General features: G+C 39.7%; 2 protein-coding genes across 2 annotated transcripts in view; one reads left to right on the top strand and one right to left on the bottom strand.

The window, feature by feature from the left end:
- Positions 1-2,267, bottom strand: part of LOC144710712 (K(+) efflux antiporter 5-like) — a 7,547-nt gene extending 5,280 nt beyond the window's left edge. The window contains exons 1-7 of the mRNA XM_078584544.1: positions 2,024-2,267; positions 1,526-1,569; positions 786-844; positions 604-688; positions 451-512; positions 254-329; positions 79-153 (exon numbers count right to left, since the gene is read on the bottom strand). Coding sequence (XP_078440670.1) covers positions 79-153; positions 254-329; positions 451-512; positions 604-688; positions 786-844; positions 1,526-1,569; positions 2,024-2,252 — 630 coding nt within the window. The 5' untranslated portion in view covers positions 2,253-2,267. The remainder of the gene's footprint in view (positions 1-78; positions 154-253; positions 330-450; positions 513-603; positions 689-785; positions 845-1,525; positions 1,570-2,023) is intronic.
- A 295-nt stretch (positions 2,268-2,562) lies between these two features.
- LOC144710713 (fasciclin-like arabinogalactan protein 10) lies at positions 2,563-4,049 on the top strand. Its single transcript, XM_078584545.1, has one exon. It carries the CDS (start codon positions 2,614-2,616, stop codon positions 3,859-3,861), a length of 1,248 nt encoding a protein of 415 aa, XP_078440671.1. The 5' UTR covers positions 2,563-2,613; the 3' UTR covers positions 3,862-4,049.
- Positions 4,050-15,568: the final 11,519 nt, after the last annotated feature.

Here is a 15,568-nt window from a genome sequence, read left to right as displayed (position 1 = left end):
GCTACAGCTAGCAAATTCTTAATGCGGTGCAACCAAATTCAACGGCCAATAATTCCCTGAAAGAGTCCGACTTCTTACTTGTACAATTTCGTTGATAAACTTAAGTCCGCCTGGCCCAATCAGTGACCCTGCAAGAAGATAGCCTACAATGACCTGAAAGGTTTGAATGTGAAAGAAAAATAACTCCGAGTTTTTTAAATCATAAAAATTTGACGCCACAATATTTTTTAAAGTATAGGTTAGGGAAACTGACCGGCTGGCCTATACAAGAAAAGACGATTCCACCAGTAGTGGCTGAAACTATCACCAACACTAAGTCCGAAATAAACCTGACGGCGTGCATCAGAGACATATTTTCGTTAATTACAAGAGACGAGCATTTCATGAAAATAAAACTTCAGTGAAATTAAAAAAAGTTTATCATGGTCGACTAGAGAACATTTGGCTAACCTTAAGTCAACTTGTAGGACTGGATATTTTGACTTCCGATTTGACATAACGAATACATTGTCCTGAAATAAAAGTAAAATGCCAAAATTGGATTTAGCCATCAAAATAAAACGCAAAAAATGGCTGATTTTCATTCCATAATAATTTTAATACCTCCTTATCAATCAAAGTCGTCCCATCCTCAGGGTCCTCGTTGTCTAAGGAAAATACATCTTTTATCTGAAAATGTTTGCTTCCGCTAGAGAATAACCATAACAAGAACAAGAACAGCAAAGTCAGATGACTTTTTTTTTGCTAATAGTCCACTCATCAAGTGAGATGCTATAGTCTCTTACTTCTTCGCAGATGACGTATTTTTCTCATGAGTGATAATAGCAACAGTTTCCAAGACAGCCTGGAGAAAATTTGGGTTGTGAAAGCAATTAAAATTATCGTAAATTCAATTTATAGTAAATTAAACTTGTATTAAGGAGGTGCATACTGTTCTCCGCGGATGTACTTTAGAAGGTTCAATAAGAAAACATGGAGACTCAATAACGAGTATGAATCAAGAGAAGTCCAACACCCAACGATAAATATCGAATTACAAAGATAGGGCATTGAGTTAAGGAAGGAGAAAGCGCATGCACAACCATCAAGGACCAACCGGGAAGAAACAAGGACGAAAGCACCGGCGTAATTCTCCAATATATTTCACCACGATCATGTTATTACACTCGACGTGCATGAAAATACATATAACTACAAAGGTGATAAGAATCTTATATATTTCAGATTGTTAGGGTGGTGAATACCACTGTATCTTGTTTCTCCTTCATTTGAGCATTAAAGTTGAGAATTCACCGGAGGACAACAAAGTCTGCAGTCTGAGTTAATTCACCGATTAGGAGGAGAGGATATTTTTTTGAAAGATAGGATGAGAGGGTATTTGTTTTTTTGAAAGATAGGATGAGAGGGTATTTGTTTTTTTGAAAGATAGGATGAGAGGGTAATTCGCCGTAAATGATTGCGAAAACTTGGAGTCAACGTGATACTAGCACGGATAGAAAAAGATAAAGAGGAAAATCAGACCTACTTGATGATCAGTCACACTGCTGTTAAAGTTACTTCCGTCAGAACCTGAGGCAAGGCAAAATCAGATGAATTAGTGACGAGAAAAAAGACCAAAACTAATTTAAAAGATTGATAATAAAGGCATGCACACGAGGCTGAATAACTTTTTAAAAAATCTGAATAAGGTTATACGTGACGCAAATCATTAAAAGTCTACTTCAATCCATAAGGAAATGCCGAAGAAAATACGATTGAAAGCATAATAAGGATCATTCCAAAACATTCAGAAGTCAAAAGGAACCACGATCAGGCATCACGAATTCTCCTTCCGCGACGCTAAATTTCAATAATTTCTCTCCGCTTTCTCAAACAGTCGACCTCAAATGTTTACCAAAAACTACAGAGAAACACGCGGCATAAACATGGAGGACCGGAGAAATAGAACCGGCACAAATCATTCAAATCAGCGGAAATAAATCATTCAAATCTTCAAACCAAAGGAGGAATCGAACCACAATACCTTTTTTACTCTCCTGATCTCCGAACTCCTTCTCGAGGACTCGTTCCAAGAAATCGGCGACGCCGCCATCGCCAGATCCCGACGGCGGCGGCGCCCTCGCAAGATCCCCCCAAAACCTCGCCATCGTCTCCTTGTCCGGCCTCGCCCCCGCGCCAACAATCGCCATCGCTACCACGACCGCGATCACCCCTTCCCTTCCCATCTCCCCTTTCCCCCAGCCAATCGCCATGAACGCGAAGAAAAACACCTTCCGTTTTATACACCCGCGTCAGCGACCGCCACGTGGCGCCCCATTCAAAACTCCCCAACTTAATTGGCCACGTCGACAAGCTCTCTCCACCATCCGATCCCAATCCGACGGTCCCCTGGGCCCTACCAAGCTTTTCACCGGCGAAGATCATGCCCCGATTCAAAAACTTACTAAATAACCCCGCCTCGATTAAGTGTAACCGACACCTCCAACTCTGGTTAACTTAACCATCCCCTCTGGTTAACTTACCCCTCCCTTCCTTTTTAATTCCCCCCCCCCCTCACACACACTCACTCTGCACTTCATCTTCTTCTTCGTCTTCCTCCGTCGGAGCTCCGCCATGGCTGGGAAGCTCTTCTTCCTCGGCTTGGCACTCCTGGCCATGGCGACGACGGCCAGATCTCACAACATCACCAACATCCTGGCGGCATTCCCCGAGTACAGCGTCTACAACGACTATCTCACTCAGACGAAGGTCGCAGACGAGATCAACTCCAGAGAGACGATCACAGTCCTCGTCCTCTCCAATGGCGCCATGAGCGCTCTCGTCGGGAAGAAACCGCTGGCCGCGGTCAAAGCCGCGCTCCGCCTGCTCACCGTTCTCGACTACTACGACGCGAAGAAGCTCCACCAGCTCTCCGAAGGCTCCGTCCTCACCACCACGCTTCTCCAGACAACCGGCGCGGCCCCGGGGAACCTAGGGTTCATCAACATCACCGATCTCGAAGGCGGCAAGGTCGGATTCGGATCCACCTATCCTGGATCCAAGCTCGAATCGATCTACACCAAATCCGTGAAGGCGATGCCCTACAGCCTCTCCGTGATCGAGATCAGCGCGCCGATCGTCTTCCCAGGCCTCCTCGAGGCGGCGACTCGGACCTCGAATCTGACCGCGCTCCTGGAGAAGGCCGGTTGCAAGACCTTCGCCTCGCTGATCTCCTCCACCGGAGTGCTGAAGATCTACCAGGGATTCATCGACACGGGGCTGACGATCTTCGCCCCCAACGACGAGGCATTCACCAAGGAAGACGTGCCAGATCTGGGGGCGCTCAGCAATGCGGAGACGGTGAGTCTGTTGCAGTACCACGCGGTGCCGGCGTACAAGCCCAAGGCGTCGCTGGTGGAGGCTAAGGGGCCGGTGAGCACGCTGGCGAGCAGCGGCGCGGGCAAGTACGAACTGCTGGTCAAGACCAGCGGGGACGAGGTGTCGCTGGCGACCGGGGTGGACTCGTCGAGGGTGGCCAACACGGTGCTGGACGACCCGCCGTTCTGCGTGCTGACTGTGGACAGTCTGCTGCTGCCCAAGGAGATATTCGGGCTGGCGCCGGCGCCGGCGCCGGGGCCGGCGGCGGAGGTGCCAGCGCCGGCGCCCGCGCCGGCGGACGAGGCGCCCGCGCCGGCGCCCGCGGCGAAGAAGCCGAAGAAGCCCAAGTCCCCGCCCGCGGCGCCCGCGGAGGAGCCCGCCGGCGCGCCGGACGAGAAGCCCGCCGACAGCCGGTCCGACAAGGGCGCCGCCGCCGCCGGCGGTCTCCCCCCCTTGCGCGCCGTCGCCGGCGCCATCGCCGCCGCCGTGATTTTCTTCGTCTAAGCTTCTTGTTTTTTTTTGGTTTTCTTTTTCGGGGTTTTTTTTTCTTGTGGATGTTCTTCTCTCTGCGCTCGATTGTCTGCTCGGATGAGCAGTGGTCGAGTTGTAATCATGTCTGTTTCTCGCATTCAAATTCTTAGCTGTTCTTCCTGCCGTTTCATTGGAACGTGGTTTCTCTCTCCTTACTTTAATCTCAGTGTCTTTCACCCAGTTACACTCTCTCTTTTACTCTCTCTCTCTCTCACCAAATCTACTCTTTTTCTATCTCTCCAAATCCTTAGCCTGAGTATAGTCCAGGGATGGTTTCTTCTTCCTGGGACTAAAAAACCATCCCGCATCCCTGCACTAGTAGTTCCGGATCGTCCGTCCCATCCAAAGTCCCGTCCATGGACGGGATAAGATGAAGATCGTCCCATCCGACGTCCTTAAGCAGTCCAGGGACACGGGCGGGATGGGTTTTTTGTCTTAGTGGACGAAAACCAACCCGTCCGTTCGTCTCCGGACGAGTCCCCGTCCCGGTTTCATCCAACCTCGCAGACAGGACGATTGTTTAATTCTGGGACGAAAAAACTATCCCGTCCACGTCCCTGCACTTTATTACTCTCCACATCCTTGACATACTCTCTTGTCTCCTATCATTTTCTCTCTCTATCTCTATTCTCTCTGCATTGACAGTTCATGACTCTCTCCTTCAATCTCAGTGTTTACCCAGTTACATTCTTTCTCTTTGTATTTTTTTCTCCATCTCTATCCTCTTTCTATCTCTCTATATCTTTGACATGCATTCTCTGCCTCTCTCTTCAATCTCAGTGTTTACCAAGTTACATTCTTTCTCTTTCTATTTTTTTCTCAATCTCTATCCTCTTTCTATCTCTCTATATCTTTGACATGCATCCTCTGCCTCTCTCTTTATCTTTGACATGCATTGTCTGTGAGATTGAATATTCTTCAATCTCAGTCTCTTACTAGCTACACTCTCTCTCTTTATCTACTCTCTTTCTATCGATCTACTTCTTTCTATTTCTCCCTCTTTCTTCTTCTCTGTGCACTGACATTTCATTACTTTCTCTTTCCCTTCCTCTTTTATTCAATCTCACTCTCCTACCCAGTTACATTCTTTCTCTCTTCATCTATTTCTCTAGATCTTTGACAGACATTCTTTCTCTCTCTTCTCTTCAATCTCACTGTCTCTTACCAGCTACACAATACCTCTCTCTTTTACTCTCTCTCTCTCTCTCCATATCTACTCTCTTTCTATCGCTCTACATCTACTTATCTCTTTCCTTATCTCCTTATATATTTCTCTCTCTTTCTACTTCTCTCTGCATTGACGTTTCATTAATCTCTCTTTCACTTCCTCTTTTCTTCAATCTCAATCTCTTACCCAGTTACATTCTTTCTCTCTTTCTATTTCTACCCGCTTCTATTTCTCTAAATCTTCCTTTCTCTCTCTTACCAAGCAACACTCTCTCTCTCTCTTGTACTCTCTTTCTCTCTCTATCTCTACTATTTCTGTCTCTCTTATCTCTGAAACTGAAAATGGGCCGGGCCGGCCCAAAAAGCCCGTTTTAATCTCTGGAAGGGGTCACGTGCGTCTGACAAATCTCTGCTGCCGTGGGCCCCACTCTAGTACATTAGCACGTTCGTCTGCTGAGCTGGCGCCACGTGCCGTCTATATGTTTTAAATTATATATTAATTTGCCCGTTACCTGGATCCTCCTGTCCCTCTGGTTACATCATTAAATGCCAATTCCGATTTTTTTTTTCTCTGGCGGATCTACACGTCCATAGAATAAAAAATCCCAACCGGGTTTTCTCGTAATTAATTATTTTACTCTTGGCTTGTTATGGGAGAAAATCCCAGTGACTTTTGTTGTAAAACTTTCCGCAAGTAAATTTCCATCAGGGTATTATTTATTATTATTTTTCGTGAGGTGGTATTTCAACAGGAGTTACCTAGACTCTCTCACTAGTCAAATATCCTTCTTGTCTCATGCATTTGTTTACCAGGCGTTTATCCCCAGTCTTGATTTTTTTTTCCTTTTTTTGTGTGGTGGGGTGGTGGTAAATGGTTCTTTAAGATTGAGAGAAAGACAAAAGAAGAATATGTAAGATGGAAAAGACATAGGAAAATGGTAGGGATAGGGAATGGTGGCCGTTTGGTAGGGAATGCAGGAAATATAAAATGGATGTGAGGGAAATTAAGGATGAATTCTATGAGAAATGTTACAGGGAGATGCTTACCAACCACTATCCAGGCTGGTCCTTGCTTCAATAAAACCTAATTATAATGCACAGAGAATAAAGTTTTTTTTCATTTATTCATGTCAACATGAGACCTGAATAATGCAGAAAGGAAGTGTGTGTCCGCACTGAAAGGCTGCGATGGTGACGATGAGGAGGGGGACATTGACAGAGCATATGGTGGCGGTGACGGTGATGGAATGGAGAAGATGGTGACAATGAGGGTGACAGCGATGATGATGATGTGTTGGTTCCGACATGTTTCCATTGCTTTGATGTTAAAAACAATGCCATTTTAAATCATATGTTTTTTTATAGTTTAATTGTAATGATTAAAATTAAAATGGCACTTTGATGATGAGTGTAAGTATTGATCGATAAGAATTGTGTGTTATCGAATTTAAAGAGATTTAATTCTATCTCTGAATTTTAAATGATTTAATTAAGATAATGATTTATTTTAAAAATCATATATTTTACTATGTATTATTTGAAAAATAAAATTTAAGAAACATTAAATTATATGAAAGGGGAAGCTATTTGGATATTTATTTTATCGAGAACTTTAAAAATCACTGATAAGCCTACTTTTAGAGATTTAACATGATTCTTATGTAAAATCAATGTTCAATAAATTTATGAGTTTCATCCTTTTCACTTAAAATTTAGGTATAGGGTGAGATAGGTTCGAACCAAAGTGAGGGAGAGAGTTGAATACTGCGCCAGGTTTTTGTAGAAAGAGGCTGAAGGATATTAGAAGATGGAAATGGGGAGATGAGAAGGTGCAGTAGAGGGAATAGGTAGAATGCAAATACATGTTGGCTAATAAGCATATAAGAAGGGAGGGGTAGAGATAACAAAATCACAAAATTCAGACAGTTTAGATGATATATTTTGACATTTTAAGAGTACATAAAGTCACTGAGAATGGTTGTGAACAATGGCAATTACCTAGTTCTGTATCTGCCTCCCATATTAGAGACTTTGCAATGATGAAGGGAAACTTTGAACAGACAGGATTCTTCAAGAATAACTTCAAAATACTTCACTTCTGGGAGAATGCTCTAGAAGTGAAGAGAGAGAAAACAAAGTAGGGTTTTATGCATAGAGTCTAAGTTATAAAATGCCCTCTCTATCCTAAACCTCTAAAAAAACCAAAGGACACAGTTTGACCATCATTTTGAAAACTCCTAGTACACAATTATTCTCCACTTCTGGGGCATATATGTGAAAATGCATTCTTTTGTGGAGGTACAAGATGAAGACACACTTTTAACCATTACATTTGAAAATGTAGTTTACTTTGTCTTGAGAATAAAGGCCAGGAATCCACGTGATGTCCTAGGTAATTATTCACTTCTTTTCAAGGTGTACATAAATATAGTATAATGGGGTTTCACAAGATTGATTCAATAAAATGTTTCTTAGGCCCAATGGGCTTTGATGTCCACATGGGCCCATCTGCATGCTCATGCGCATGCAACCATTTTAATCTCCATGGGTGGTATGTGTCCCATAAGACCAGAGCTAAGGGGTGTGGGCATAAGACACATTGTGTGTAGGCATAGAGGTATGCCACACCTAGTGTAGGTGTACACTGACATAGAATGCCCTATCACACAATCTTGAGGTGTTTGGCATGCATGCATGTTGCGCCCTTGCACATAGCTTTGCAGAACTGGTACTCACTTCACTTCATGTCTTGTAATTTACCTAAGTCCTCTACACATTAAAATAAATATTTCATTGGAAGTCTTCCACTTGACTTTGTGAAGGTCAAGTTGATTTAGTAGAAAATAGCATTTATAATCCAAATAAAATAAGATGATGATGGAAAATAGCATTTAGCAGAAAATAGCATTTATTATTACTTTGTGTAAAATAAGATGATGCGTAATTTTAGTATATGATAACACGTCAAGACTCTAATTTCCCGTGTGTGTGTTTATATTAAGATGGAATCAAATACTATAAAATTTTGTCATAAAAATTATTAGGGGGCCTCCAATAAAAGAGTATAGAAAACTACTTGTATATAAAAATGAAGGAATATTTCAAATAATCATGTATCACAATAATGCTCTCTCTTTGATGCACACAATGTTTGGGCTCCATCTTTGTTGAACTCTGGTTAAAAAAAATAACTATCTGTTTTCAATCTTCTTTCAAGATTTAGAAACTGGTTTGATCATTTAACATCTCTGAATTTCTGTTTCTTGAATTCATTTTCTCAATTTAGAGTCTTAATTATCCTAAGTCTTCTGATGATCATTGTTATTTCTTAAAACTTTTGATCATTTAAACATTCTAAAAATATTTTATCATTAAGATATTCTCAGACACTCAGCCCCTTCATTCAACACAAATTATACTTTTTCAGAGTGGTGTTATTGTTTCTTGGTTACCTCTTAAATTTTGATAAACATTGTTGCAAAATTCTGTTCCATAAGCTTTCATTAGTTACAATAAAATCTAAATATCCTTGCGAATGTTTTTTTTCTCAGGGATTTTAAAATAAAATTTATCATTTGAAAGTTAATGTTTACGTATTCTAATCTAAAAATTTCAGGAATTTTAATTTCTCATATTTCTCATTAACTTAAATTTAAACTGACTATAACAAAACCTAAGATTATTATGGTGTTCATAACTATTTTATTGGTCTGTTCAAAATTAAATAATTTTTCATCATAATCTTGAGACAAAAGTTTTCATAAAAATATTTCGAAAAATGGTTAGCTTTAAAGCGTGTGGGAAACAAGAAGTTTATAAAACTTTCTCAACTTGAGTTTTACTAAAAGTCTTGAGCAAGCAGCAATATTTTTGTAAATTTGGTTAAAACATTAGATATTCATGTTATTCTTTCTTAAAGTTTTTGTATGGTTTTTGCTAAATCATTACCAGATGTTTCAATATGTTCTTTAAATTTAAAGGTACTATGGTTTTTATGGATTAATATTACATTTTTTGGGATCTAGGGCCTTGATCTGGATGAAAAAGATTCTTCAAGTGGAATACTGATAATAAAATCAAAACAACATCTACAAAATTATTGATCAAATTACTTAGGCACAAATCAAATTCATGATTTATTGGATCATTGAGTGAAACATTTTGAGCTTTTCAAATGCCATGGCTTGAGACGTGTCCTTACAATCCCTGACACTTTGAATCTCCTCCTTCCTCTAGGTGAGCCCTGTTCATGCTCTACTCGTCATTACTATGTCTCCATTGCATTGGGAATGGAGAGGAGCCAAGGGGAGGAGGGAGAATAAGGGGAAGGGTGCTCGAAAATTCTGGCTAGGATGGATTTGGTTTGGGGCCTTTCCCTATTTAGAATAACTGAGTATTTTCCATAAAATCCCCCAAACATTAAATATATTTTCTTACAACCAAAAGCCCATTTGCATGTACCTCTCTAGACCCATGTATCAGATTAGTTAATAGCTCAACTAGCCCAATAACTTTTATTGACATTAATAAAAAAAAATATTTATATAGATTAACTAAATAGAGATAAGTTGAGTTTGTAGCCTGTGGGGTGCTAAGCTACATCTCGTGCTATAGAATACATAAAGGAGTGTATTAACTCACTCATGAAACTTGTTTGTCATTGGTTGATTTGTACATATAGACCCTCGTCCGCTTGATGCTCGTAGGCCAACTTAGGATATGGTCAACAGTCAAACCCTAATCGGTCATCTGAGTTATTAGTAATACATTAAAAAATTATTGAAGAACTATACTTTATATTTTACTACCTTGGCCAAGGACTTCATTGCATTGTCTTCTTAGAGCAGGTCTCCTCTTATACGGAGGGTGGATGATCTAATCTTAACCACTCAATCATCTCCGTGAAATTTTTGTTACACCCAAACTGACTATTTTAGAATTCCATGATTAACAGATATGGAACTTACTATAATCATCATATGAATGGGACTAGATGATGTTGTTCTATCTGGATAATCAAATGTATCCTGAAAATTGGAGTATTTATAACACATGCATAAATACTAGTGTCCCCCATATTATAATCTCATTGTAATTTACTAAGTCAGATCACGTAGTTGTAAAATTCTTTATAAGCCTCACATGTTCCCTATAATGAATACATTGTATAAATAATCATAGAATAAAACATGTAATGTGTGATTGGCTTTCTGGTCACAAATATTTCCATCATATATATGGTAAAAATAATAATTTAGTAAGTTTATAAAATGATCCTATACCTTTGTAAATTCTTTTGTTAAATATTATGGTTTTAATTTGACATTTTAGTTTGATAATACTTTTATCTATAGTTTTTCAAAAAATTAATCAACTTAAACATGAATTAGAAGTGAAATAAAATTTTACTAACGCTACATATATTTGTGATTGTAATTTGTCATTTAAATTTAAATTTGATAATTTTTTGCACATCGTGTTCTGCTTTGGAAAATCAATATATTCAATGTTTGAATTTCTTGAGATAATTTCAATTTTGCTAAGTTTTATTTTACTCAACTATATTTTTGACTGATCATTAATAAGAAATTGTTGGTCTTGATAAATATAGATATTTAAATAAAATAAGGTATTTGATGAAATTTTTGCTTTTTTATATTTTAGTTATAGATCCTTTATTATTAATTAAAGGTTCAACTTTGGGATCTAACATTGAGATATTTGAGAACCTAAATTCAGTTAGATTGTCTTGTGATTATCATAAATTACACAAGTAGTCATATAAATATTTATTGAGTTTTCAAGGCAGATTCATTTTTAGTTTCATATTTAAGGAAACTGGTATTGAATAGAGTTTGCACTATCAGATGAATTCAAAGTTACATTGAATAGAGAGACTGTTGTGATATTTTTATCTTCATTTAATCTCTTTGAGAGGGATTTTTGTTAAATTTAATCATATTGGAAGAAGTATTAGAAGAATATTGGATATTGAATGATATTAATAAGATAATAATATTTTGGAAAATTCATTCAATTATGTGTGTTTACTCCAATGGATTTGATTATTTCTGTAGGAAAAGATGATGTTGTTTGTTCTAAAAGTCTAATGTGATTGAATCATGAAGAGTTGAGAAGTGACTCATTATGAGTCATGTGGTAATTCAAGATGAGCTGAGACTCTACTTGGAATAAGTCAAGTTGGCCTGGAATATCAAGTTTATTGGTTCTTTGCTCAATTTCATGGAAGACGCACAAAAAATTTGTAAAATATATACCTAGAAAATATTTGATAAAATGTGAAGATATACCTTCCTCTAATAATTTATTAATTTGAATAATATTGATCCCATTTTAGATTTACTTTAGATTGAGTAAAATTAAAATCCATTGCTTAAAATCAAATGTCATTAATAACATATTTAACATTAACTCTTATTTATAAACTTGCATCATTATGGAGAGAGTAAGGTATCACTGAGATTAATGATTTGATTTGTTTATTTATTTGTAACATTCACTGAGCTAAAAATGTGATTCATTGTTTGTAAACTCATGCCTGCTAATAACCTTACACCTTGGATTTACGTCATAACATGATTGAGTTCCTTTGGTTGTTGCTTCTCCGCTCTTAAAGTCACGACATTCAAGATATAGGTTGATCATAAACTTGCGCTGTCAAAACCTTCATCATTAGTTCATTGTTTTATTTATGTGACAAAAAATATAACCTTTCACTCTGATGAATCTTCAACTTCCTATCCATCGTCCTAAAGCCCCGCTCGTAAATGTGCGCCTCAGAACCTTAATAATTTAGCTCTTGGAAGTTGTCCTTTTGATAACCTTAATAATGCTTGATGAGTCACCCAAATGAGAAAGTTCCATGATATCTTTTTATATGATCATCGGTCTCATTATTGCTATGCCTGAAAAAATAACCTGGAGAAAAGGAATAAAAAACAATCAATGTTATGATTTTTAGAGGAATAACAAATAAATGAAGCTAATAAGCAATGGTTAAGAAGTACATGACACCAAGAAAACTTCATAGTATCCATAAAATAAGAAAGAAGGAACTCACAAGTTATCCAAATTTACCAAATCCTATGATTATTTATTATTATCCATAATTTATTGTGGTTTCATATACATTATTGAAGACATATATCTTGACATGGGTCTATACTTGTATGAATGAAATAATGTATATGATGATATTGTATAAAAGGAAAGCCATGATCCTCATGTTTCATTCCATGAGCCATATGACAAATTCCATTACAGTTTCAGTAAACTAGCACAAATTGTAGACTCCTCAATGAATTGTTTAGAAATAAAAATAATATTATGCCTATCATAGACATTACTCCTCCAAATCACGTCTTTGTATATATTCATCATGTTATGATATTATTTTAAGAAAAATACCCAGTTTAGTTATTTTTTCGATAGTGATCAACGAAATAAAAATTGTTTTAATAATTATTAATGAAATAACTAAATAATTACTAAAAATCATGATATATCTTAAAGAAGAAAATGTTTTAAAAAAATAAGGACAATGGGAAGGATTTATGTCTTTTATTTTTGGGGTTATTAGATGAATTTATGTTGTCACTAGTAGAATTCATATTTTGAAGGAAGATGTGGATGATAAAAAGGTATCAAATAGATCATTGATGTGCATAACACTGAAATAGAATCAAAGGAGGATGATGAATCACAAGTCAAACAGAATAATTCTCAGAATGACGTGGAAGACAGTACAAACAAGTCAATTTGTAACTTAACGTTTGGTTCATCCTAAAAATCTGTATCATATAGAGCATCATTCACTATCATCTTTTGAAGAAAATCACAGCTATCGATATCAAACCTAGACTTTTACTTTGAAAATAAATAAATGGTGTTATTTTTCATTAATTATTAGGATTTAATAAGGGAAATATGAGAATGAAAATGATGAGGAATATGTAGGATAACATATAAAGAAGGAACCAAAACCAGAAATTTACCAACCTCTAATTCCCTTCACATTAGTTTTTCATCATGAAATTCTGGTTGATATTTCAAAAGATTATATGATTTGGCTGTTATGAATGTGTATTATGGGATTATGGAATTGATACTTATAAGGGAGGGCATAAATTTTTTTGGCAAGACAAATATTGATGGATAAAACAATTGACTTCATTGAGGATACCATCACCAAAGTAGAACATAATTAAGATATGGCGTTTTTCAAGGAAAAAATTAATGAATTTATTTCTGATATTAATAAGCTCTTTGCTGGAGTTAGAAATAATATTGTGATGGATGTGCATCAAGACTAATGAAGGATATGAAATTTACTTATGCTGTTATTTACTACATTCACATGGTATTTCTGGAAGTAGAATTAATGATTTAGATGAGTAAGGTGAATATTCGTGGGATTCTATAAAATATCACGAATTTTATATGGATAGATATTATGACATTCATTTAACGGATTTGAAGAAAACACTATAGATGAATGAAGATGGTATAGAGGGTCATCCAATAGAACCTGGAATAAATGATCAATAAAATTAAGGAAAAAGATGGTTTTTTAGAGGCCATCATTGAGAAAGAAAGAATGAAAACCAGTGCTGGTTAAAAGGAAGTTGAAAAGTTCTGTTTGCTGATTGGCATGATCACTTCATGGAGCAGAATTACAATTCTATATGGTTGTATTCTAATGCCGGACATCGTCGGGACGTCGTTCGGTAGCCACCGAGCATGTTGACTCGGTGTCGATACGAAGACTGTATCGGACTACGGCCTGGGGCGTCGTCCGATAGTGAATCCTAACGGCTAGGAACTATGATGAAATGCGAAATGCGTCTACTTGTGGTACGTGCAAGTGCCAACTAACAACGGAGTCCGACTCCCGGGAAACCGACGGAGTCACCCGATGGTGGGTGGTTAGACCTCCCGAGCCTCGTCCGAGAGGGTGAGGACGATACGGTGCCGAACGGGTTGCTTCCCCGCTGGATTTTGCTCACCCGGGATGGGCAAGCCCGACTCGTACCAAACAGGTAAGCCACTCGATATTGGCAAGTTTTCACTCATCCTGTCACGCTCACCTACGTGTAACCCGAGTGCAGTGGAGGCAATACGACTATGCACTGAAAGAAATAAGAGACGGTGGCGGAGTAGGCATACCTCGTCGATATTTGCTGACCGTCGTTCCTGACTTCGTGCGTTCATCCTGGCACGACAATGTGGGAGACGGGGTAGCTGGCGTGCGGTTGAGCGGGAGCTCAGCGAGTGGTGGGTGATGCGTTCGTGCGCGCAGTGATGGGGATGTCGACGTGCATGAACACGGACGGTGGCCGGGCTGATAGACACGATGGGGCGGCTATTGGACGCTGGCAGTTTTGGGGCAAGCACGACACGTGGATGACCTGGCAGTGGGCTAGCACGGCGGACGCCGATTGCCACACGCGGACTAGCGGGGCCGTGGGCGGAGACGGCGGTGGTGTCGAGTGCGGGCAGCGATCAATACGCTCGGTCGAACACCCAACGGCTCACGACGCGAAATGAGGTGAGGGGAATAGGCCTCCACGGACGCGACGGCGTGGTGCAAGCGCGTTGCGGCAGCGTCTGCGAGTATGAGCAAAGGGTGGCGTCAGCCGGTGGTAGACATGGTCGTTCTGTTCTGTTCGTCTGAAACGAACACAAAATTCGCACAAAAGAACTGCACAAGCCCTTGTTCTCTGTTCTGTTCTTTTTCTTTTTCAGAAACGAACAAAATTCACACATTCGCACAAATTCACACATTCGCACAAAATTAGACTAAAATTCGCACAAAGCGAACAAAAGAACAGAACACGGGTCTGTTTGATGTTATGTTCGAATTCGTTATGTTCTGTTCAGAAAACCAAACAGGACGAACAATTCGCACAAATTCGCACATTCGCACAAAGTTAGACTAAAATTCGCACAAAGCGAACAAAAGAACAGAACACGGGTCTGTTTGATGTTCTGTTCGAATTCTTTATGTTCTGTTCAGAAAACCATGTCTAGCCGGTGGTGGGTGCAAGCGCGGCGTGAGCTGTGTGCGGGCGCGCGGCGGCGAGGCATTAGCAACAACCAGATGCGGCGCGACGAGAGGCGCATCAGCGTGCCGCACGAATGGCAGTACAGCTGGCGCGAGCGTTGGCGAGGTGTAGTGACGTTGTTGCACCGTCAGTGACAGGTGGGACTCCGGCTCGACACCGGAGGCGCCAAGGGTAGGCGCGGCGGCACAAAGCACGGACGACAGAGTCGCTCGCGCGGGTGGCGGCCGGAGACGGTGCACGCTGGCGACTTTTGCGCGCACAGGCGTTGGCGGCTGGGTGCGGGGAAGTCGCAAACAGCGGCGACGGAGCACGGGGGAAAAAAGAAAGACTGGCGGCAGTGGTGACCCGCGGCAGCACTCCTCTTCTCCCCGTCCTTCCTTCCTTCCTATCCTTCTTCTTTCCCTTCTTCTCCCTTTTTCCTTCCTCTC

Source organism: Wolffia australiana, chromosome 12, assembly GCF_029677425.1.
Source record: "Wolffia australiana isolate 7733 chromosome 12, ASM2967742v1".
Taxonomy (NCBI): domain Eukaryota; kingdom Viridiplantae; phylum Streptophyta; class Magnoliopsida; order Alismatales; family Araceae; genus Wolffia; species Wolffia australiana.
Note: the sequence above shows the minus strand (reverse complement) of the source record. Positions and strands in the feature narration are given on the sequence as shown.

Excerpts from the sequence above, each read along its gene's own strand:
- LOC144710713 (XM_078584545.1), top strand. The coding sequence starts at position 2,614 with ATGGCTGGGAAGCTCTTCTTCCTCGGCTTGGCACTCCTGGCCATGGCG.